Source organism: Lycorma delicatula, chromosome 9 (genome assembly GCF_047948215.1).
Source record: "Lycorma delicatula isolate Av1 chromosome 9, ASM4794821v1, whole genome shotgun sequence".
In the NCBI taxonomy this organism is placed as follows: domain Eukaryota; kingdom Metazoa; phylum Arthropoda; class Insecta; order Hemiptera; family Fulgoridae; genus Lycorma; species Lycorma delicatula.
The window spans coordinates 5,475,860-5,500,107 of record NC_134463.1 but is presented as its reverse complement, the minus strand read 5'-3'; the positions used below and the strand labels follow the sequence as shown (position 1 = coordinate 5,500,107).

Genomic DNA, 24,248 nt, shown 5'->3' with positions numbered 1-24,248 from the left:
TGATGTCACTGCTAAGACTGAAGATGTACAAATGAGCTTCTTGGCCGTTCAAAAAACTTACAACTCATTCCTTAAATGGAGTTTACTTCAAAATAGAGCCAAGTTAGAAACTGTCATTTTGGATTTAAAGTAGGTATCCCTTTCCTAGCACCCTGCAAAAGTGTAAGCTGACTGACTGCTTGTCCTTGTTAGTGATAAGACAGTAGGAAACCACTCGGCTCTTCATTTATCTTTGTAAGCCTCGTATGTGGTACTTCTTATGCGATTCTAGTAGAATAATTATGTCTCATGTTAGATCACCTAGTACTTTACGGGCATGGAACCTAACTCACATGCTTATTTAAAATAAATGTGCTTTTTGAGATATATTTCTTCTGTCCGTGTGTATGTGACTGAACGGCTGGACTGATTTTGATGAAATTTTGTGTGTGTGATTAAGTTGATTCGAGAATGGTTTAGATTCACAATTTGGTCTGATGAAAATGTTTTTTTAATTAATTTATCCATGTATGTGTTGTTGATCTTGGGACGGTTAAGGTTCACAATTGGATCCGGTAGGCAGCATTGCGATTGCGTTTAGAATTGCGCGCTGATTGAGAATATTATATTATGTTATATTATTACTTACTGAAATAACGTTTTAAAGTGTAATTAAAAATTATACATTGTGCAAATTTGTAAGGTGTAGTACTGAAGTGAGTATTTTTCATGAATGTTAATGATCTATACACATGCATTCAATAACAATCAACTTAACCTACAAATTTAAATTGTCAGTTCTCATTTGATTCTATGCAACTTATGAAGAAAAATAAGAACGCTCTTTGAAAAATAAAAATGTAAGTTTGTAAAATAAATTATAACATTTATAAAATAAAAATAATTATAGTTTAAAGTATATTTAAAAAAATTATGTTCTAATTTTTGTAGCCGATTAATTTTTATAAAAAACTTTCAAAAATTGTTTTCAATTTACAATTATTAAAAATTTGGTAAAATAGATGTTAAAATAAAGAACGATAAAAATGTCTACTAAAATTTTAACTACGTTCCTTTTTTTTACAGTGCTTTAATTTTTTTATCGTGTAATTAATTAAGCTATCGCATAGTTATGAAACTTCAAAATTATTAAATAAAAAAAAATTAGAAGGTACTTTTTTAGAATGATTTGAAGTGAAAATTAGCAGTAATGTGGTTTAAAATTTATTATTATACTAATTATTATTAATTTTACGACGTACACGGCATGCACAAAAAGTCGATAACCGTCGGTTAAATAGACCGGCAGAAGATCAATTGACGGATAATGTAAATTTAAGAGATCAGGTTGCAAATACACGTGCAAATGAAAGTCGAGAGCATCACTATCAACGTCTTCAAGCTAATGTTTTGAGACAAAGACAGTCGCCGACGCACACAGAGCACATAGTCGACAGCGCGTGCAAGAACGTCGCGAATTGATACGTGCATCACTTCACCGCCTTGCGTTCGAATATGAGCCGGACGTAGACTATTCGTCACATCCACTAATTGTCGAGCATTTAAATACAAATGTGAATCGGCCGGTCTTTGCTGCGCATCAGGAAAAGTTTCACTTCCACCATTGAATTCGCCGCCAGAACCGTTGAAAACACTAATGGCTGGAGCCATACCTCAATCGAAATTGTTTTTGCGTAAAATTCGTAAATTCAATTCTCGCTTCCAAATGACAAAATTCGTTCAGAATGAGAACGGTCTTAATTTTGAATTAATTTTAAGATTCAGGGCCGAGTGTATCGTCAAATTGGTTCTTTGTTCTCAATGCCAGATGCCGATCCAAATTTTTTGCAAATCTACTTCATGTGCAACGAGGAGCAACAAATTAACACACGCTGCCGATACAACCACATCGAGTAAATGGAGGAGCTAGAAATAGTGGCAACTTTGGAAACGTTTTTGCGTTGGCAATTGCTTCATCAGGCATTGCTGCGACCTTGCTTGATGGTGGGCGGACTGCGCATTCAGCACTCAAGTTGCCATTGAACATTCACACAAATCCAGACGCAGTGTGTAACATAAGGAAGCATTTAGGCATGGCTGAAGTTTTTAGAAAATGCAAAATTATTATCTGGGATGAATGCACTATGGCTCACAAGCATTCATTTGAAGCTCTCGATAGAACGCTGAAAGATCTCATAGGTCAGGTTGTGATAACTGTACGCGTGGTGGCGTCAGGTATTTTAAAAATAATTTTTTTTTTACATATTTTTTCATCAAAACGGTCTATAGTTTATAGTTTAAAAACTTTATAGTTTATTTGAAATTTTTTTTAATTTTTGGATTTACAACGTTTGAACAGGACGTCTGTCCGGTCCGCTAGTATCGGTCTCTGAGTGTGTGTGTTTATATATATAAACACACACACAGAGAGAGAGAGTGGTTCCAAATTGCGCGTCAATCTCTCGGGAGTTGATGCTGTAACTTAAAATAAGAAAAAAGGTTGGTATAAACAAAAAAAAAAAAAAAAAATTGAAAACAAAATTGAAGGCACAACGTCTTCGTTGAGCCTTCGTACTGCATTCAATATTGCTTCTTCAACATTGTCATTTCTCACGAAATGTACATCGAACCATTGTGGTTTAAGTATATCTGTTTCTTGAACTCGCCTCGCCAAAGCCTCAAATGTTTTACAATCTGGTACTCATCGATCTGGATAATTTTCCCAGTATTCACGCATCGCAGCCAATCCTATTTTATTTACTTTATCGTAGATTAACAACATGTTTGTCAACTATACAGATGAAAATAAATTTGTGCTATCATCCATTGTTAATGACTAACCAAACAATAACAGCACAAACACCAGTCAAATCAATATTTAAACACTAGACACTAAACTTAATTGTTGTTCAACTGTTATTGCCAACCTATAAAAAATAAAATTTTGTAATATGTTTAGATGGATAAAACTCGCTAATGAACCAGATTCTGATCTAAGGTTATATGAACTTTTTTTGTTATTTTTAGCTATAGAATCATCTTCTGAGAGAATGCCATGCAATTTGGAATCATTATATTTATATATATATATATAATCATCTTTTTTTCTTTTTTAAAAAGAGACAAAGTAATGATTTTTTTCCAGTTTTATATTCATTGAAATTGTATCTAGGTATTGAAATTGTAATATAACAATTTAAGCTTGTTAAATATTTATTAAACACATTTATGTGATTATTTTATTATAAATTAAATTGGGAAGAATAATCTAATTTCAGATTGCTAATTGAATTACAACTGCATCAACAAGAGTAATGTTTTGGTAAATATGAATGCAGCAGTAACAGCTATGCAGATATAGAGATAACATCAATTCGGAATGCAGTATGAATATAATAGTAGACTAGTAATAGATGAATATAGTAACTACAGATGTATTCCAGTCTGTGTATTATGAATTAATTATTTGAATACTGTTTATAAAATTAAATAAACAACCGTTACACCGATATTTAGTTGTTATAATAAGGATGTAGAAATTTATATGTGTGCAAAAAGACGAAGTATATCCTTTTAGTGTCACTGAATTATGATGTTTTATTGTTTTGTACTACTGCATGATAAGCGATAATTTATTGTTAAATATTGTTTAATATATTATTATAGTTTTGTAATAAAATTAATCTCGATGATTGAAAATGTGTAACAATATATTTTGTTTTTTGTTTGTGCTGTAAAAATAAATAAATGCATTTAACAATTTGAAACAGGATTAGTTATACGAAAAGCTTCTTCTTTTGATTTTACTTTTTTATGATTCATTCACCGTATAAGCTCAAAGTTTGTGCATAAGAATATGAAATAGTTTTTGTAGTATATAAAAATGCCAAACCTGGCCAGGATTTGTGCCCAACAATCTGCAATGGAGTCAAGGGTAGCAAGGTAACATCAGAGTCCCTTCTTATGAATTTTAAAAATAAGATTATTATTTTTAACTTTCGTGTATTATGAAACTGGATATTCGGTTTATTTTGAAAACTATGTCTAAGGTTTGATTAATATTCAATTCCTTTTTTTTTTTGTATTTATCTTGATTTAAATCCATCCTGCAACTTTCTCTAATATCAGCATGTTTTAGGAATATGTTCCCATCATCAGGTATGATTATTCATTATTATAGTTTGTGATAATAAATTTATAAGCAGTAAACAAATAGTACATGATACCGTGCAATGTTTGATAAACATTTTGCTCTGCATTTGTTTTGAATTAGCAAATCAAAGATTCTTATCAGGTCTTTTATATCTGTATACTGATAATAACTAAATAACAGTATTATACATGCTGAACTAGTATCCCAGCTGATCATTACATAACATTTTCACGGGTTATTTCATTTAATTCAACAAATTTTCAAACATTTTATCGCATCGCTATTTTTGATTTTGATAATATTTGGTATACAACAACTACCCACCTTGTAGTGGTCAGAAAATATTTTTTTATATTTAAAAAAAATGTTTTTCTTGAGTATTAGATTATTTTCTTACTTGGCAACAGGTAAAAACAACCATTCTCGTCACTTTTTCCAAAAGCTGTAGCATTCTTACTTTACATCATACACAGGTCAAAAAGAGCTTTTTGGAAAGAGTAAAGATGGAACTTCATCTTCGTCTACTCAAAACTCATTTTGTTACATAACCAAATCTTGTTTAAATTTTTTTTTTTTTTAATTTTGGGCCCAAAATAATTAATGAAGGGCTTAGGGTAACAGGCCTGTTTTCTACCTTTTAACTCTTACGTACTAGTAGTATTTATAATAAAAAAATTGACTGTTAACGAGTGTCCGTGATTAAAAAATGACCGCCAAATCGTAAGATTTTGAAAATGTCTTCTTTTTTGGGGCTCAAAAACCACAAGTGGTACAGGTGGCAAAAATCTGAAATGTTTACAGCAGTAAGTACCTTTTATGTACTTTAAAACCATATAAAATTTATTTTGTTATTCAAAGGGGTTGAGTAATGAAGCCATCAAAATCGCTAAAAACACTGTTCCTTCTAACCGTGAACAACGTATCCAAAAATTTTTTTCAGATAGTAATGAAGGCCTACTATGCAAAATATTTTGATATATCTATAATGAGATAGCCTATATTTTAAAGTATGACTCATACACACGGACTCGTGTTTAAACACAAAAGTAAATAGACATGCATGGACGCATGAATGTTTACGTAATCCTGAAAAGTAAACACGTTATTTTAGAGCTTACTGAATATCAAATAACATTGATATCTTTAAGAAGCGAATGTACTGAAACAAAAAATATCGGTACTTTTCATAAAACCGAATATTTAGTTATTATTTTCATATATATAGGAAATATTGCTCTGACCCATTTAGCTGTCACACTAAACCGGTTCAGAAATCTCTTCGAGAAATATCATTGATACTTTCAACAAGCTATCCAAATTTGAAAGCAAACCGGAATTTCAAGATACGAGGTTTGTAAATAAAGTAATGATACCGGTTCAGAAAAACGTTTATTTTACAATCCAGTTATACATGGACTCTATTATCACCTTCGAAATAGTTCCCTTGGAAGCCACGCAACGCTTCAAACGGTTTTCCCACTCTTCGTAACAGTGTTGGAACTCAGAAACCGGAATATCCTGCAGATGGTCGGTTAAATTTTTTTTAACGTTTTCCCAAATAGTGTCCTTTGAGGTGTTTTTTTAAAGTCAGGAACAAAAAAAAATCGCAGGGATCAAGTCAGGTGAAGAAGGTGGTTGACCAACTACAGGAATGTTTTTCTTTGCCAAAAACTCATTAATTGAGAGTGCAGTGTGACAAGTGCATTGTCATGATGTAGCATTCAGTTGTCTTTGATGGCTGATCTCACGCGGGTAACTTTTCCGCAATCGTTCAAGAATTTCTCATATTGATTTCAAGAATTAAACATATTGATTTACTGTCAGTCTGTCGTGCAGGCAAAAACTCCTTGTGGACAATGCCATTACTATCAATAAAATAAATTGTATGGTTTTGATTTGCTCATTTTTGCTTTTTTGGGACATGGTAAGGTTGTAGTGCGCTACCCTTGCTCTGGCGTTTTGTTTCTGGGTTGTACTCAAATATCCAAGATTCATCAGCAGTAATAACATTTTTTATAAAATCATGTTCAGTTTCAATTCGCCCTAGAAGATCGCGGCACACTTCCACTCTTGTTGTTTTTCTGTTCAACAGTGAGGTTTTTTGAGATCAATTTTGCATAAATTTTTCCATGTCCAATTCGTTTGTCAAAATTTGATGGACTGTGATACGGTTCAAATTCAATTGTTCTGCAATCATTCTAACAGTTAATCGCCGGTCGTACCGTATCAAGTCTGATTCCCTCAACATTGTCGTCACATTTTGACGTTAACGGTCTTCCAGAGCATGGATCCACCGGCCCTCTGAAAATGCTTTAAACCACCTAAAAACTTGGGACCTTGACAGAGCTTCATATCCATACGCCCTTTTCAATTTTGAAAAAGTTTCAGTACCATTCTCACCCAGTTAACACAAAACTTGATTGCACAACGTTGCTCATAATTAGTATAACTCATTTCTGTGACGCACAACAAAAACTCGTTTCACGAAAAGATTGTTTACGTCTCACGTGACAACAGTCGACTAAAAATATTAATACCTAATATAAATCAGCTGTTCATATAACCACACGTTTACTAGTAACTTTACAGTGTTGCCACTTAGGTTGCCAAAAGAAAATTTGTCTTATTATTTTATTTACAGACCTCGTATATTCGATCCTCAATGTGTTATAGACGAGTCGCTGAATAAAGCTTGTTCAGCACTTGCCATTTCCCCCGTTAGGTTAAAAAATTATTGAGCATCACAAAGGAACCAATTTTAAAAAATAAAGTTACAAAAATAGCCAATTCCTTTGATTTAAATATTTCTACAGAAGAAACCAGTTTAGTACCACAAATTTATGCTGATTTAGGTAGGAAATATCAAGAATTAATCATTAAAATAAAGGATAAAATGAAAACAGTTACATCAACCCTAGAAAAACTTAATATTTTAAGTTTATTTCCAAGCAGCTGAAACATTCAAAATGAGTTTAGTGTTAGTCAGTATTTAACCCGTCAATCCAAACAATTAGTTAAAACAAGTGGAATTTCGCCTCAAATCAGCAAAAAGAAACCCAGTCACGTAATTGTTGAAAATGTTATTAAATGTGTCCAAGATTTTTACCTGAATAATGAGCGCAGCTGAATGATGCCAGGCAAGAAGGATTGTGTCTGCAAGACAAGCTGATGGGAAGAAAATTAATATTCAAAAAAGGCTTATCTTTTGTGGCTTAAAAGAATTGAACACATCCTTCAACGAAAAACAATTTAAAAATTGTTTTTTTATAGTACCTGACCCTGTGTGTGTGTGTGTGTGTGTGTATGTGTGTGTGTGTGTGTGTGTGTGTGTGTGTGTGTATGTGTGTGTGTCACCCAACCAAAATTTAAAACTCATGTTATCTGCTCTGAAAATGTAATTTGGTTATAAAATTCTCCTTTCAACCATGGTATCTGATATAGAAAATGAAACCTGCATGCACAGTGTGAAAAATGTCCAGGTACTGGGATGATTTTGATTCTGAAATTATCTTCAAACAGTGGGTTTCTGTTGGCCATTGTGAACTAACTACTCAAATTCTTCCATTTCAAGATTATTTAAATAAAGTTTCTGAAAATTTAAATAATCTAAAAAGGCATTATTTTGTTGCAAAAAAACAAGCTAATTTCCTCAACATTAAAAAGGAAAACTTGTTGGAGGATGAATGTATTGTAATGAAAGTTCTCTCTAAATTCTCTCAAAATTTTCCTTTTGTAACAAAAGTAACAAGATAAATTTTATATGGTTTTGAAGTACATCAAAAATACTTACTGCTATAAACAATCTACCCACATGTGGTTTTTAGGCCCCAAAAGTGAGACATTTTCAAAATCGTATGATTTGGCGGCCATTTTTTTAAATGAAGGACACTCGGTAACAGTGCAATTTATTTTTAATAAGTACTACTATTGCCTAAGAATTAAAAGGTAAAAAACAGGCCTGTTACCTTAAGCCCTCCATTATTTATTTTGGGCCAAAAATTGGAAAAAACAACAATTTGTAAACATAATTTCAGTAAACATTACAAGATCTGGTTATGTAACAAAATGAGTTTTGAGTACACTAAGATGAAGTTCCATCTTTACTCTTTCCAAAAAGCTTTTTTGACCCTCTGTACGATGTAAAATAAGAATGTACGATGTAAAATAAATATAGAAAATAGTCTATTACTCAAGATAAACATTTTTTTTAAATATTTTTTGGTCACTACAAAATTGGTAGTTATAATATACCAAATATCATCAAAATAAAAATTATTGATGATTTGTTGAATTAAAATGGAATATCTGTCATTTAATTAATACCATTAAACTATGGCTCAGCAAAGTAAGGTCCTATTTTAGTTGACCTTTTCATATGTTTCTGATGCTGTTATAAAACTTTTGGTGAATTTCCCTGTTATTAAGCAAATTTAAGTACCTGTATGATTTTTCATTTTCTATTCAAAATGATGGCTAATATTACTTTAGGTAGATCACTGACTGTTAGCCTTCACTCAGTGACTCACCACCATATAAATTACTTTTTTAATACAATCTTATAATTAATACCTTTATTCCCTATTTATTTTATTTACTATAGTTAAAAAAATGTTAAAAACATTGAGATATAGTTCTTGATAGTCATCAGTCACAGAGGCCATTCAGTGTTGGTGATAAAGTACATTTATTTTTGTTGAAGGTAATCCTTCCAAAATCAACAATTTTACTTTGTGTTTTACTGTAATTTATTTAGTTTACAAAGCCCAGTTAAATTCAATGTGAAATGAGGAAGGTCTACTTTTCACATAATTGCTGGTATTAAGTAAAGAAAAAACAGGTTTTATTCAATTTCAAAATAAAAACAATAAACAAAAACACCAATTAAATATGCAATCAAAATGTAAATTTCTAGGCGGATTACCAATGAAAAAGGTTTTCCTGGTATAGGTATATTCTTGGTTACATGTAAGCTAGTGCTTAGTGTATGCGTTTAAAAAAAAATTGCTAGGCTAAACAATGCAAAGTTAATTAGTTAATGTCTCGTATTAAATATAAAAGTAATTGCTTTTGTTAGGTTTGTTATAATGTTGTACAGAATTTTTAAAATTCAGAAAAGTGACACTGTAACTCTGGTAGATGTGAAACAAATGTAACATAAATAATTTTTTGTATCGTTAGGTTTATTGATAGTTATATGTTTGTACACATACATGAAAGTTTTATATTTTAAAAATGTTTTCTGTAAAAATAAGTTTAACGAAATCCATGACATAAGGTATAAAAGCAAAATTCATGTTGAACAACATAATTTAAAGCCACATCAAAACACTCCATCATATTGGAGACCAAATTAATACAACTTCCAAGTTAAGAGCAAAAGATTGTAAACATTACTTAAAAATCATTGAAGACATGTATTTTAAAATTAAATTAATAAATCTCTCTTTACATAAAACTAGGTTGGGTGTATCAGATTAAATTTCTGAAAGAGATGGTACCAGCAGCTAATACTATATAATTTTTTTTATTATTAGTAGTAATTAACCATTTAATTGCAGTTTATTTGATTTTAATGTTGTATGTTGGCCATAATTCTTTGTTAATTCATGATATGGTTTTTTAAAGTCCCTAGGACTGGCTTTGCATAAAAAAAGTTCATAATCTTTTTTGAACAATGTTAGCACTGAATAAAAATGTTCTTAAGATTTTCTAATATTTGTATTGTTATATCTACAGTTTTCTTTCTAATTTACATTTTATGTCTTCTGTCATTATTAAGCAAAGAGAGTACACTCTTTTAGATATTCTTATAGAAAAAAGTCAGTACATGATAAATTGATATGTTTACGTTATCAAAAGGTATTCATTCATTTCCCAACATAACCCTTCAAAACCTAATTATTGTAGAAGTATTCTACAATTATTCTCTGTCTCAGTAAACAGGATTTCATTGAGTTCAACAATTATATAAATTATAACCCACTAATGCTGATAATTTATTTGGTTGGTTATAATTATCGTTAAGTTTTCTGTTACAAGACAAAGCAAGTTTGTAAAACTAGTTATAAAAAAAAGAACAATGATGTTTTTTTTTGCCAGAACAAAATAATTTTGGTTCTTTAAAAGAAAAATGTAATGATTAAATTTTAATGTTACCAAATGGTAAATAAAATAAATAAATTGCTAATTGTAATTAATTATTATATTATAATTAATATTATTGTCTGGATTGTATCCTTGTCCTCTTTTTCTTACATGCTTATAACTTCTTTTCCTTTTTGAAGTGCAAGTTACAATATATTTTTCTAGAGTTCCCAGTGATTAATTTATATATTAATAATACTTTTTATACATGACTTACTCACTTATTAAAATTTATTTTTATTATTATTGTTAATATTTTCATAATTGCATCTAATAATTTTGCTCACAGTTAATGCTGCCATCTTACCATTAACAAGGGCATTAAAATAAATATATAACACTTTACGCATTACTCTTCTTTTTGTGGAGTCTAATAAAAAGTGTTTTTTTTTTTTTTTTTTGTCAATTCAGGCTGATTTTCATCCGTATTAATTTAAATGAATGAGTGTTGGACATATTTTTTGTATTCTAATTTTGTGTCCCTTCAGTTTTAAAAGCAACTTTGATAGGAGATAAATATCAAATAAAATAAATTTCCCAACTTTTCTTTTAACAACACATACTTGAGACATTATAATGATTGAAAAATTAAATTTTTCTTACGTTAAATTTTAATTAAATCAGTTAATTTAAAATATCAGAAATAGGTTTGAAATATCAGTTTAAAAGGATACAGACTAAATTGATTGTCACTTTTTAAATAAATGCAATGTTTTCTTTTCAGAATGTATTAAATAATTATTTTTTTCTTTATTTTTGATTTAATAAATAGCAGCTAATGAATTGTGACTATTTAAATCATTTTGTTTGTTACAGATGGTAATGTTCTGAGAAAAGATGGAGATAATGCAGCCACTAATGAAGAAGGTAAAATGTTTTTTTTCTTATTTCCGCAAATTTTTGGAAATGAGCACTATTAGTATCATTCAGAAAAACTTTTTGTCAGTGGACTTTTATTCTGTATCTCCTCCAACCTTAAGACAAATAACACCAATAATTTAAGCATTGACATTCAGTTATAAATAAATCTTTTATTCGTTCTAATAAAATAATTTCACATTATGTAGATCATATCAGTATAATCTATCTGATACCTTGCAGTATCACCTTTTTCCATACGTATATTACTCTAATATGATTTTTAAACTGCGTGTTGGCTATTACTAAATTATACTTCATGCAATAAGTGGTCCCCTCTTTCATTCCTTTTGACCAGTCTGTATTCACCCACAGTATTTCTTTCCTTGCCTTTTCCGATGCTTATATTTTAATCTCTATTATTATTTTCATCCCCTTTTGTGTATTTAATTGCTTCGTTAACTTCTTCATATGCACACTAGCTCATCATCATCATGGGCACTTGTAGGCATATAGGCATTAACAATTATTGTCGGCTTAGGTTTTGATTTTATCCTTGCTATAATGATTGTATTGCTAAGCTTTTTGAAATATTCTACTCTCTTCCTTATCCTCTTGTTCATTTCAAAACCTACTCCTGCCTGCCCTTTATTTGATACTGAGTTAATTATTCTTAAATCACAATCAAAAGTTATTTTCCTCTTCCCACTAAACCTCGCTAATTCTTACTTCTACATTTAATTTATCCATTTCCCTCTTTAAATTTTTTAACCTACCAACCTTTTTTAGACTTCTAACATTCCGTGCTCCAACTTGTAGAATGTTAATTTTTAATTTTCTGGTGAACCCTTTCTTAGCAGTCCCCACCAGGAGATCTGAACGGGGGACTGGTTTATCTGCGAAATATTTTATCAAGGAAAGTGCCTTCATCTTTGTTACATGAAAATGCAAAGAGCTACATCTTCTTAAAAAAAAAAAAAACAGCCGTAGTTTTCCATTGCTTTCAGCTGCACAATACCCAGAAGATTGAGTGATATTGACATGACTGTTTAAGTTCTCCTGGCCTACATCCTTAACAACTACTGAAAGAGCTGCTGCCCTCTTTCAGGAGTCATTCCTTAGTTTGGCTCTCAACTGATACCTCTCTAATATGTTTGCACCTTCAGTCCAGCTACTCATATCACTGATCACTCAAGCCCCCGCACCATCAGCAAGGTCTCGTGATTCATAGAGAGAGACAAAATAAATTTAGTATTGGTTCAATATTGTATATTTTTAAATTAATCTAGCGTGTTTTGGAAAAAATAATAAAAGAGTTATGTTCAGAAAGGGCACATGTATTTCTCATGTATTTTAATAGTACTAATTACTAGTCAGTAGCATAGCATGTCTTCTGAATGGAAAAGGAATTGCCAAATACCCAATAATTCTTGCTTTAATAAGAGTTGTGTATAATTTGTGTGGCAAATAATGTTAGAATAGTCGAAGTCAAACTACAAGTGAGCGAGTGAGTAGTTTTTGAACTGTTATGTTTATTGGTTATTATAAGCTATTATTTAATAACTTATATCCATGTTGTTTTTTTTAATTATTAAAAAATATTTTTTATTGCGTTTATTTTTTCCCGTAGTAACTACTTTACAATAATATGTTTCAGTTTTAAGATATTGTATAAAAATAAAGTAATATTAAGATTAATAGAAGTTAAACTGTACAAATGGGATAATATTGATAGGTTGAAGAATTGAATTAACTATATAATGAACAAAAAATATTACAATATTAAATAAAAAATTAATAGAAAAAATTTACTAAGATTAAATTGTTATTAAAACTAAAATAAAATTATTAAATTAATCATTTTACAATAATTTATCTAATTCTAATATTTATATTAAAACATATTTCTACAAAACAGAATATGGAGTGCAAATTATAAAACAATTTTGTATAAGAAAATGATGAATAGAAACTTTAAAAAACGATAATCAGGGAAATCTAAAGGATATAAAGTGAATAATTAAAAATATAATTATCCTTATCATATCTGCAAAATTGGAAATCTGATTTCTAATTTTCATGTGGACTAGAAAATATTACCAGAAAACTTGTCAATTTTGGTAGTCAAGAGACAAATTTAAATTCCTCTTACTTGAAAAAATAGAAATAAACAGCAGTGAAAAAATTATGCATAATGATCAAATATAATATCAACAAGATGACTGACTATTTAAATTATTCATAATTCATAATCTACAAAAATATAAAGTATATATTTTACATTAAATATATATTTATTTAAAGTAAATAATATATTACAAATATAATTAAATATATAAATAAATTTATATTTAAGTATTTTATTGTATGAATACAGAGTTTCATTACCCATAATTATACCAGCTGATTTTATTAACTGCAGAACAGTGCATTTTATTTCACTAGTTCAGATATTTTCTCTACAGCGGTTTCTCAACCTTTTTAGCTCTAGACCCCCAAAAAGTAAAAAAAATATACCAGATATCTGAGAATTATCTAAATAACTCTGATATTGAGTAAATTATTTATTTATTAAGATACAAAGACAGGTTTTATGAATTTAGAAAAATTAAAACTGAAAGCTTTTTTATCTATAATCAGACATTCAATTTGTGCACCATTAGTAATTCACAAAATATCCAACCAGTAATCAATTTCTTGCCACGTTTGTTGTAACATATCCACACCTATGAGTTCGAATGCATTTTGTATTCATCATCCTTAATGAAACCAGATAGGAAAAAATCACTTGGATTTATATATGGTGATCAAGGTGGCCAAGCAATTAGTCTCACATTCAATACAGCGATTTGGGAATGTGTAGTTTAGGGATTCACGTATAATAAACCTTAATGTAGCGGCGCTCCATCTTGTTGGCATATGATTTTGCTTTTAATTCTATAAGCTGAGAGTAAATAAACTATTTTAACAAGTTTATATAAATATTCGCGTTAACTGCCATTTTCACTACGAAAAAACGTCTAATCATACAATTGTGAAGCAATCAACACCAAACATTAATTTTTGAACTCTAATACGGTCAAGAGTAAAATGTGGGTTCTCTGACTTTCCCATATTCGCATGTTCTGAGTGTTCACTTTTTTAGACATGTGAGATGTAGCCTCATCTGAGAACATAACTTTTTTAAAGTAACAATCATCATTTTCAATTCTTTCAAACATTTCCACAGCAATTTCCTTTCTGGCAGTGAGATCTTGTGATGTAATGTGCTGCAATATTTTTAATATATAAAAACACAATTTTCATTTTGTTGTAAAATATTTTGAATTATAGATCGCAGAATATTTAACTCACACTCTCCAATCCGAGTTACCTTCCCAGGGCTATGAATTAAAGACTGACGAATGATATCCATTTTTTTCATCTGATATTCTAATTTTGCCTTTGCAACCTTCTTATCTTCAAAAATGCCAGTTTCTTTAAATTTATCATACCATGAACGAATACTTGATCTAGATGCTGGCTCTAAGTTTTATCAAATTCTAAAATTGTGTCAAACTTGTGTGTTTAATCTTGTTTAAATAAACCATTCTATATCATTGTCCTTTCATCTTTGGATTCATGGCGACTGACGTATGCGATTACGCATGCAATCACAGTGCTACCTAGCATTTGCTGAAGGAAACTTTGTGAGTTACCTGTTAAAGAGAGTCCAACTATTCATTAATAGGACTATTATTTTTTTCTAATAATACATCATAGTTGTTCAGATAATTCTTGGACACCTGATATAATGTATACTTTGTGACTCCCCCCAATCCCAACTTAATGAAACACAGTAAAACTATTTAGCTACGTTGATTGCGATGAGTATAATATCCATGTATGAAGCGTACAAATGAGCAATTTATAGGTTCCAACTTTGTGTGTACGCGCTCCTTGTAATATGGTCAGCTTACATAATATTTGCTGTGAGAGCATCATATTCAAATATGATACGTTTGAACAGGTCATGGTCTCAGCAGTAAGGCATAAGGAATTGCAGAATGTCAGTTTTATTTTGATGCGTCTTGTGCCTTTATTTAAATTTTTAAAAGCATATTTTTGTGAAAATAATAATAATTATTGAGGTTTTGGTTTTTTAGTGTGTGGTCAAAGAGTGTAACGGTTTTTTTTCAAATTAGTTTCTTATCCAAAATGGTTAAATTGTGAAAAAAGAAGTGAACCATGTACATCCAGTGAATTGATTAATATAAAGACAAAATTGTTCAAAGCCAGTTATTTAAATTGTGGTTTCACCTCATTGAATGGAAAACCACAATGCATTGTTTACTTTGAAGTCTTCTCCAATGAAAGCAGAAGCCATTAAAATGAATTTGATACTTGGAAACTAAACATCGAGATCATAAAAGCAAACCCTTGTGTTTTTGGAAAGAAAGTTACATACATTGAGAAATCAACAAGCTTCTGTTTGTAAATAGCCATACTGATAAAAGTGTACTTGAAACATCTATCTCGTAGCATTAAGAGCAGCCAAAATTTTCAAACCCCATAGAATTGCAGAAAACCTCATATTGCTGCAGTTGATATAGTCAGTGTTTTAATAGACATGGAAGAAGTATAAAGACTGAAAAAAATTCTGCTTTCTAATGACTTAGTTTCTAGGCGAATCGATGACATGGCTGCCTATGTTTGCGATCAGATAATTCAGCAAATGAGTTCAAGTGAGTTTTTTAGTATTCAGTTTGATGAATCAACAGTTGTGGCAACATTTCTCAGTTCTTATATTTTATGAAATATGAATACGATAAGGACAGATCAATCAAAGAAAATATATAATTTTGCAAATCAATACCTGGTCATGCAACAGGACAATGTCTTTTTGATGGTTTTTATGAAGCTACTAAAAGGAACATAGATTGTACAAAATGTATTGGAGCATGTATTGATGGTGCAATGGGGATAACAGAAAGAACAGTGGATTTCTGAAAAAATTAAAAGATCATCTTATACCAAGGGCAGAATGGACGCACTGCTTCCCTGACAAACATGCTCTTGCCACAAAAAATATGTCGGAAAATGTCAAACAAATTCTTTGTAAAACTGTAAAAATGGTGTTTATTAAAAGTCAACCATTACAGAATAGGTGGTCAGCTAAAACTATGTGATGAAATGGGCGAAAAGGAAAAATCTCTCCTTTTCCATACAGAAGTATTTTCCAGATCAAATAAAGCCATTCTCAATGTTTTTACAGAATAATAAGTATATGTTGCTGTTGGCTTACTTAGCTGATGTATTTTCTCATTTAAACAAGTTGAATGTAAATTTACAAGGACGTGATGAAAACATTTTATTAATGACCGACAGAGTTGATGCTTTCATTAAGAAGCTTGATATCTGGATTTTTCACCTTCACAGTAAAAATTTTGATATGTTTCCACTCACTTCCAATTATATTAAGAAAAATTTGGATGAAGAAGACTATTATTCACCACAATTTGGATAGCATGAAGATGCATTTGCATGAACTAAATGGCGGACTATTACCCAGACAATAAAAATGATTTCTCAAAGAGATGGGTACTGAATTCATTTAGTGAAAACGTTGTTGTGGTTGCTAAGTTACCGGTTGAGATTCATGACTAGCTCATCAAAATGTTTGCCAATAAAAACATTACAACTACAATTTATATCTGAAGATTTAGATACGTTTTAGCTTGCCGAAGTGAATATGAAGATTTAGTTACGGAAGTAATGAAAATATTAATCCTTTTTGCCACATCTTATTTTTGTTAAAAGGGTTTTTCATCTGTGATTGCAGTAAAATATAGGAATCATCTTTTTATCACTTGATAAAAAATTGCTTTTTTGTGTTTCTAACATATAACTATGTATAGAAAAACTTTTATTTGAAAAACAAACACAATAATTCATTAATTTATTTTCTTTACATTTGTACTTACTATGTGTAAGTAAAATGTTTATAATAAATGATTTTTTTTTTGTCATAAACTGATTTCATTATTTTGTTTACATGTAAAGTTGTAGGCTAATTTTGCAAACCCTTTCGTATCACCGCAACCCCCAGGTTGAGAGATGCTACTCTACTGTTTTAGAATATTACTACACTTCTTTTTTTTTTTTATTGATGTTGTTTAATAAACCTATTCTGAGGAAGCAGAGACTAATGAGGTCGACATGGATAAAAGGGTAAAAATGTGATAAAATCGTTTTAACAATTTTTATAAATTTATGTCTTTTATTGCTAAAACGTAATTTATTGAATTATTTATTTATTTGATTTATAATCTACTTGTCATAGAAAATACTTTTGCTTAAATTATGTTTTGATGTTGGAACATCAAAAGATCTTTATGTTAAAATACTCCTGTTCTATTACTTTAGTCTCAATACACACTTCATTTAACATTATATGAAATATTGATCTTAAATCCTTTACCTAATCTTTTGCTTAACACATGATTTAGCTTTTATACAACATTTCTTCATTCTATATATATATATATATACATTTTGATCATCTGTTTTGTTTATTTATACTTTGGTATTATATCATCTATTATATTTTATAGATTATTTATTTTTTAAGAGTAGTAAATTATAAGTATTTTTTAATGATTGTTAGATTCTTCATTATTATTTGAACTAAATGTTTATTTCAGATAGATATATATATTAGTTTTATTTCTATTTTGTTTAAAAATGTTGAGATTCTAGGCAAGCGCAATTTGGAAGTTAAATTAAAAAATAAATCTTAACCCAAGATACTGTTATGAAAATATTTAATTTCTCCCAATGAGCTTGAATCTTGTTAACTAGTTTTTTCCTCAGAAGATCTATATTTTTTTGAATATATTTTATAAGATTTGTTTTTTATTCTGTTTTATTTTTTGTTATATAGTTTAATGTATATAATAATATTTAATTATATAAATTTTTATGTATATAAATAGATAAAACTGGATTTTTTTTAATTTGTGTGATTTTTAGAACTAGTTTCTGCAGATTGTAGTGCTGATTTCAACCGTTTTTCATACAAGTCTTGTAAAACATTATTATTGAATAAAAGTTTTTTATCATAAGTATTAAGTTGTAAATGATTTTAGATTCTTCACTTCACATTGTATTTCATTTACATAATACAAGTTTATTTATTTCAATCTAAATTTGTATTGAAGAAATTAATTAATTTTTTCCTCTTTATTTATTATCTTCAATAAAAAATTATATAAATGTAAACTGATTATAATTTTTTTTTTGTTTTATTCAGAAAAATCTATAAAAAAACACCAATAAATTAAATGTAAATGGTAAAATGGTAGATGCAGCAGATCAGTGAAAAACTTGGAAAATGTCCCGGCTGGAGTGGTAATTTTAATGAATTATATTTAGTCTACAATGTGTTTCACTACTGCTAGTTTATATATGTATTTATTTAAACTAGTGGTGAACTTTGTATTACAGAAACCATGTCTAAATTACTTTTGTTTCATCGCTCTCTAAGATCTGTTGGCACTTTTCCAAATTTTAAGTACCTTTTGTACTCATACCCATCCCACAACCATTTCATGTGACTTAGTGAACCATTGATCCAGTTTTTATAAAGTTATTTTCTTGTTAAGTACATCCATTTCAAAATTTTTTTTCTATGGATTGTATAAATTCTTGCCCAAGTGTGATCCAATGATCGATGAAAATATATTTGCCTAAACCAGGAATCGAACTCAATACTCTTTTGTATATGAAAAGTCATTTTACCACTGAGTTGCCGAGATGACATGTGTGTGATTTCAAGCGATTGTAATTTAATATGATTTGCCATACTGAAATTAAATCAATTTTAATTTTTTCAGATGAAGAAGATGAAGATCAAGAAGCATCTCACAAGTTTCGTGTTCAAGAACATGATTTCAGTTTTAATGATTTCGTTAATAGGTAACAGCCTATTATGTTTTTCTTATCTATTTTATAATGATTAATTATGTTGGTTTTTTATTAATAACTTAAGATAATTTAATAAGCAATAAATTATCTTGATATGGTATGTTGTATTCTTTTATAATATGCCTTGATAGATGCTTTACATTTGGAATATTACTACCTACACTACCTTGGAATGATGAAAGACATGAAATAAATTATAATGCTGAATCTGAATCTTAAAAATTCCATCTAATGAAAATTTCATCCAAAACCATTGAAAGTATAGAATGTTAAAAAAGTAAAATCTCTTGTCACTAATTTAGTAAGAAATCAAAGTTTAAAAAATAACTATTCTTTGTTAATCTTTTTTTTTAATTCCTTGTTACAGAATATTGCATTGTTTCGTGTATTTTTTATATCTGTGATTATCAGCAATGAAAGTTATTTAAATCCATGTAAACATGTTAAATGACAAACCAAACCTATTATCTATTATCTCTAAAAGATTATTCAGTGCCTTTTTATTGTTAAAAATTGGATTAGTAGTATTTTTATAAGTAGAGCTGTAGAGTTGTCTTTTCTTACAAGATGTTTATATGGTTAACCAAAGTGATAAAACATAGCGTAAATAAAAATTTCTAAGATAAGACACCATTTTACAGAAAAAATTGTTTAACAGAAATTCATTACAGCTAACTGTTTTTAATTCGATTTGTTAAAGAATTATTTTTACTTCATTGAGGAATTCTACAGCACACTGTGTAGATAGTTATAAGTTGTAGTCTTACGGTCAGATTTCAGCTTTTTAACTTACCTGCAATTAATACTAAATTATCAAGTTAAAGAATTGATTTTTTTGGTACAAAATTTTTCATTAAAATTTTTTTACAGGTTTGTTAATTATAAAGCAGTAGAAATCTGCACTATGTTGTTATCACAATTTGAGAAGAATACTGCCTATACAAATCACTGTGTCATTAAATTGTTACATAGAATTGCATGGGATTGTAAATTACCAGCAATGGTATTTCAGGCATCAATGTTTCGAATATTTCAGAGAGCGCTGGAATCAAGGAATCCTGAACATAAGGTAATAGAATATTTTTTTTAATTTAAGTAATATGTCCTCGGTTATTAACTGATGCATTCAACATCTTGAAAAAAGTTGTAAAAACTTGGCTAAATTTAATTTTTATGCTTTAATTTTTTTATCAAAAAATTGAATAATACTTTAATTAGCTGAGACCAGCTGATCCAGAAATCAGAATTCTAAGCACTATACAAATTGTGCTGTCTCTTTAGTGACTTTAAAATCAGCTAATATTATAGGAGTTTTGTCTGTTTTCAGTATCAGTGGAAAAATTGATCTGTAACATGTGCAACTTACATCGTCTTTAAGACAGTGAAAAGAATTTCAACACATCAAAATCATTGTATACCATTGATAAAGTTTAAGATTGAATTTTAATATTTTAACTTAAGAACTGAAAGAATAAGTTAACAATAGAATCATTCTAGGATTCAGTAGTCCAATGACTGTGTAGTTTCACTTAACCAACCAATCAGAATCTCACCAACAAATTAATTAATGAAATATAATAGTTCACAATCAGCAAAGGTTAGAAAACAACAGTTGATGTCTGTTATAGTTTTAAACTTTTAACTTCTCTTTTACACTTAATATTTCCTACCATTTTATCATAATTAAAATTAGTCATCTTTTTTATTGAATTCTTCACCTTTAACAGATTTCAACTGTATTGCAGATTCCTCGTGAAACATTCTGCTGTATATATAAGTAAATATAAAAGTAAATTAAATATATAAAGTAAAGTAAAGTAAATATATAAGTAAATTTAATTTAAATTGTATTACTTAATTTTTTAAGTAATAGAACAATTCTTTTCTTAAAAAGTAATTTTATTATTTTTTACTTTATCTTTTTTATTGTAATATCTTTTACTAACCCAGAATTGTTATTTATTCTTGGTATTTTTTAGTTATATTAACATGAGTAAACTTAGTAATTAATTATAGTTCTGGGAATAATAAATCTAACGTAAATAATTAATTAATTAATTTACAGTCGCTGAAATATTCATACGTTTGAATATTAATTAATGTGAATTACAAATTTTCTTATCATGTTACTTAGATTATCATGTTACTTTAGATTATTTTTGCTAAAATTTGATTTTATTCCTTTATTTATTTGCCAATAACAAAATGCATTAAAATATAAAAAAAACAAAATTCAACACGGTACAAACATTACAATTTTTTTTAAAGAAATAGTTTTGTTGAATTCTTTTAAGTTAAAAAAAATTAATATTATTTTACAAATTTATTTAACTAATAATTGGTTATTTCGGCTTCACTAGCAAAAGATTCAAAACCTTGTCCACTAGTGAAAGTAATTAATATAATTGTACTAATATATCAGATCTGTAAATTGATACAATAAAAAGAGAAATGTTGAAAATGCTATCCTTAGTTCATGAGCACAACAAAACCATAGCAAATGTTTTGACAAAAAAAATTTAAGAGGTAAATTAGTTAAGAATATTTAATAAAAGTAAACTCTATATTTAATAATATAAAAAAAAACTATTTAATGCATTTCTTTAACTCTTTGTTGGTTTTTATATTTGATAACTTGATCTTCAAAAAAATTATTCTTTGCAAGGTTCATTAGTCTTGTACTAACATAAATAAAATGTCTTTGTATAATGGTCAAATTTGAACGATACACCTCATATTTATTATTTTTGTGTAGTTAGATTCGATCACAAAATGAACAGAAAAAAGTCATTTACATTCTTGTAAGTATTGAAAAACTTATAAGAAATGATTTTAACATAAATGATTATGAGATACAGTCACTTCCAAAATGAAGCATCCATTCTAATAATAAACACCATTCAATGCCAGGATTGGCTATGTAGTAAACATCATTACTCTCAGAGAAGAATATTCTAGTTAGTGTCATGTCTGCATGTGGTTTACATGTGACAGCCATAAAAAAAAACTAGGGAAAATTGTATAAAACAACAAATTTATTTAAAAATTTGAATTTACAAAAGAACTTCATGAGTTATCTGAGCAATGTTTCTGTTCTCTCGAAGATTTTTGTCTACTCCTAAATTTTTACTAAATACATTACAGAAATTTTAATATATTTAATATTATTATTAAAAGTACAAGATTTATCCTCGTTTCATTTTACAGAAATTCTTAAATTTTCATAAATGTTACGAATTCTGTTTTTTTTTTGTTATGAATTGTAGTGTTTTTCTTTTTATGAATCAAAATGTTCTATATAGAGAATATAGTTATATTTAAAATAATTTTTATTTTATTTGACTATAATTTTCTTAGACATCTAATAATGAACTGTTTTAAAATATTTACATCACATAAAGTTGACATGGATTTAAATTTATTTATTTTTCTGTTTATATACTTATGGATATTATCCCAATTGCAGTTACTCTTAATGCTGAGAATGGTTTTTTTTTAGCACAGTCTAATCAGAATTCAAACCCATAAAAAGCAGAGAACTACCACTCTGCAGGTTGACAGAATGGGGAGATTGTTTATGTTAAATATATATTACTTATTTATGTAGATATATTCTTAATAATTAGCAGTATATAATATTTATTTAACTTTGGACATTATTACATTCTAGCAATCTCTTATTTAAAACATTTGATGAAATTAAAATATTTTATTCATTTATTCACTTCATTTTACTTTTTAAAGTATTTTGTAAAAGAGTAAGTTGTATTATATTCATTGCTTTCTGTCAGATGTGCAATCATGATTTTATTTATATATTTGTCAGTTAATTCACTTCAGCTTTGTTATTAAAATGTTTATTTAGATTCATGCTGAAGTCATAATAAATAAATCAGGTAAACTGCAGGAGTTGAAAAAAATACAAAACCTAATTAATCCATACACGGTAAGAATCGAAACATTTGGTATATATCAATTAGTTACTGTATCAGCTACTAAAACAGCCTGTCATAATGTGATTAATTTTTTTTGTTATTGATTTTTATTAACAGGAAATACAAAAGTTTGGAAAGTTTATAATTCAGCAGTTTATTGAAATATCAAAAAAAAATCGACATGCATTTTTGGAATTATTATTTTGGAAGAAATTTAATGAGGCCAAAGAGATTATTGAAGGATATGGAACTTATGTTAAGTAAGTAAATAATTTTTGTTTTAAAAAATTATAATGTTATCAATAAAATCATGTTATATATCCTATCTTTTTTAAAACATGTCTCTTTATTAAAAAAAAAATCTTAATCAATAACCACGTTTTTTGTGAGGCATAAATGTGAATTAAATTTCTATAAAAATAGTATACATATAATATAAAAATTAAATATATAATTGTGATTAAATTATTATTAATCATTACAAATTAAAAATAACAACTTCAGAATATCTTTTAACAAATTTGTAATGTAGTAAGCATTTTTGTATGCCTATCCTTTTTTAATGATAATAAATTTATATTGAAGAATGTAAAATCAATTAGCAATAAAAATGAAAGAATCAAAAAAAAAATTCAACTCTGACTCAATTTTGACTTATTGAAGTCAGAACCAAATTAAGTCCAAATTATCAATAAATTACAAATAGTTGTTTTTAATTTGGGGCTGATTTCTAACAGTTGTTCTCAAAATATTATTTATTTATCACTTTCTTGTGTTTTTTTGCGATTCTCTTTTCTGCATTATTGTAGGTAACAAGAAGTCGGTTGAAATAGCAAATGTATTCATTTAAATAGCCCTTAAAGTTAATTTCGTTAAAGAAATTTTAGGGAGAAAGTCGTCTCATTCAAAATATGGAATATATAATATTTTAATTTATTGAAGATGAAATTTCGTTTTTCTTTTTAATTTTTATAAGAATGCAGAATAATTTTATGAGTTTTTTTCTTTTTTTGTAATAGAATAGAAGCATTACATTATAATCAAATATTATACCAAGTATGAGAATAAATTTATTTACCATAATGTATGAAATTTTTATTTTCAGTTTTGTCGAGTTTGTTTCATAATGTGTGTTGTTTTAAAAAGAAAGTGCAACTAAAGTCTTCTGGGACATGTTTCTTTTGTAATCTAGCAGTTCACAAATATTTGATTAC

At 28.3% G+C, this 24,248-nt stretch overlaps 1 protein-coding gene across 1 annotated transcript in view; it reads left to right on the top strand.

The window, feature by feature from the left end:
* Positions 1-2,072: 2,072 nt before the first annotated feature.
* LOC142330388 (uncharacterized) overlaps positions 2,073-24,248 on the top strand; it is a 58,498-nt gene continuing 36,322 nt past the window's right edge. Inside the window, exons 1-5 of the mRNA XM_075375612.1 lie at positions 2,073-2,214; positions 11,093-11,143; positions 19,009-19,090; positions 19,970-20,168; positions 23,152-23,294. Coding sequence (XP_075231727.1) covers positions 2,073-2,214; positions 11,093-11,143; positions 19,009-19,090; positions 19,970-20,168; positions 23,152-23,294 — 617 coding nt within the window. The remainder of the gene's footprint in view (positions 2,215-11,092; positions 11,144-19,008; positions 19,091-19,969; positions 20,169-23,151; positions 23,295-24,248) is intronic.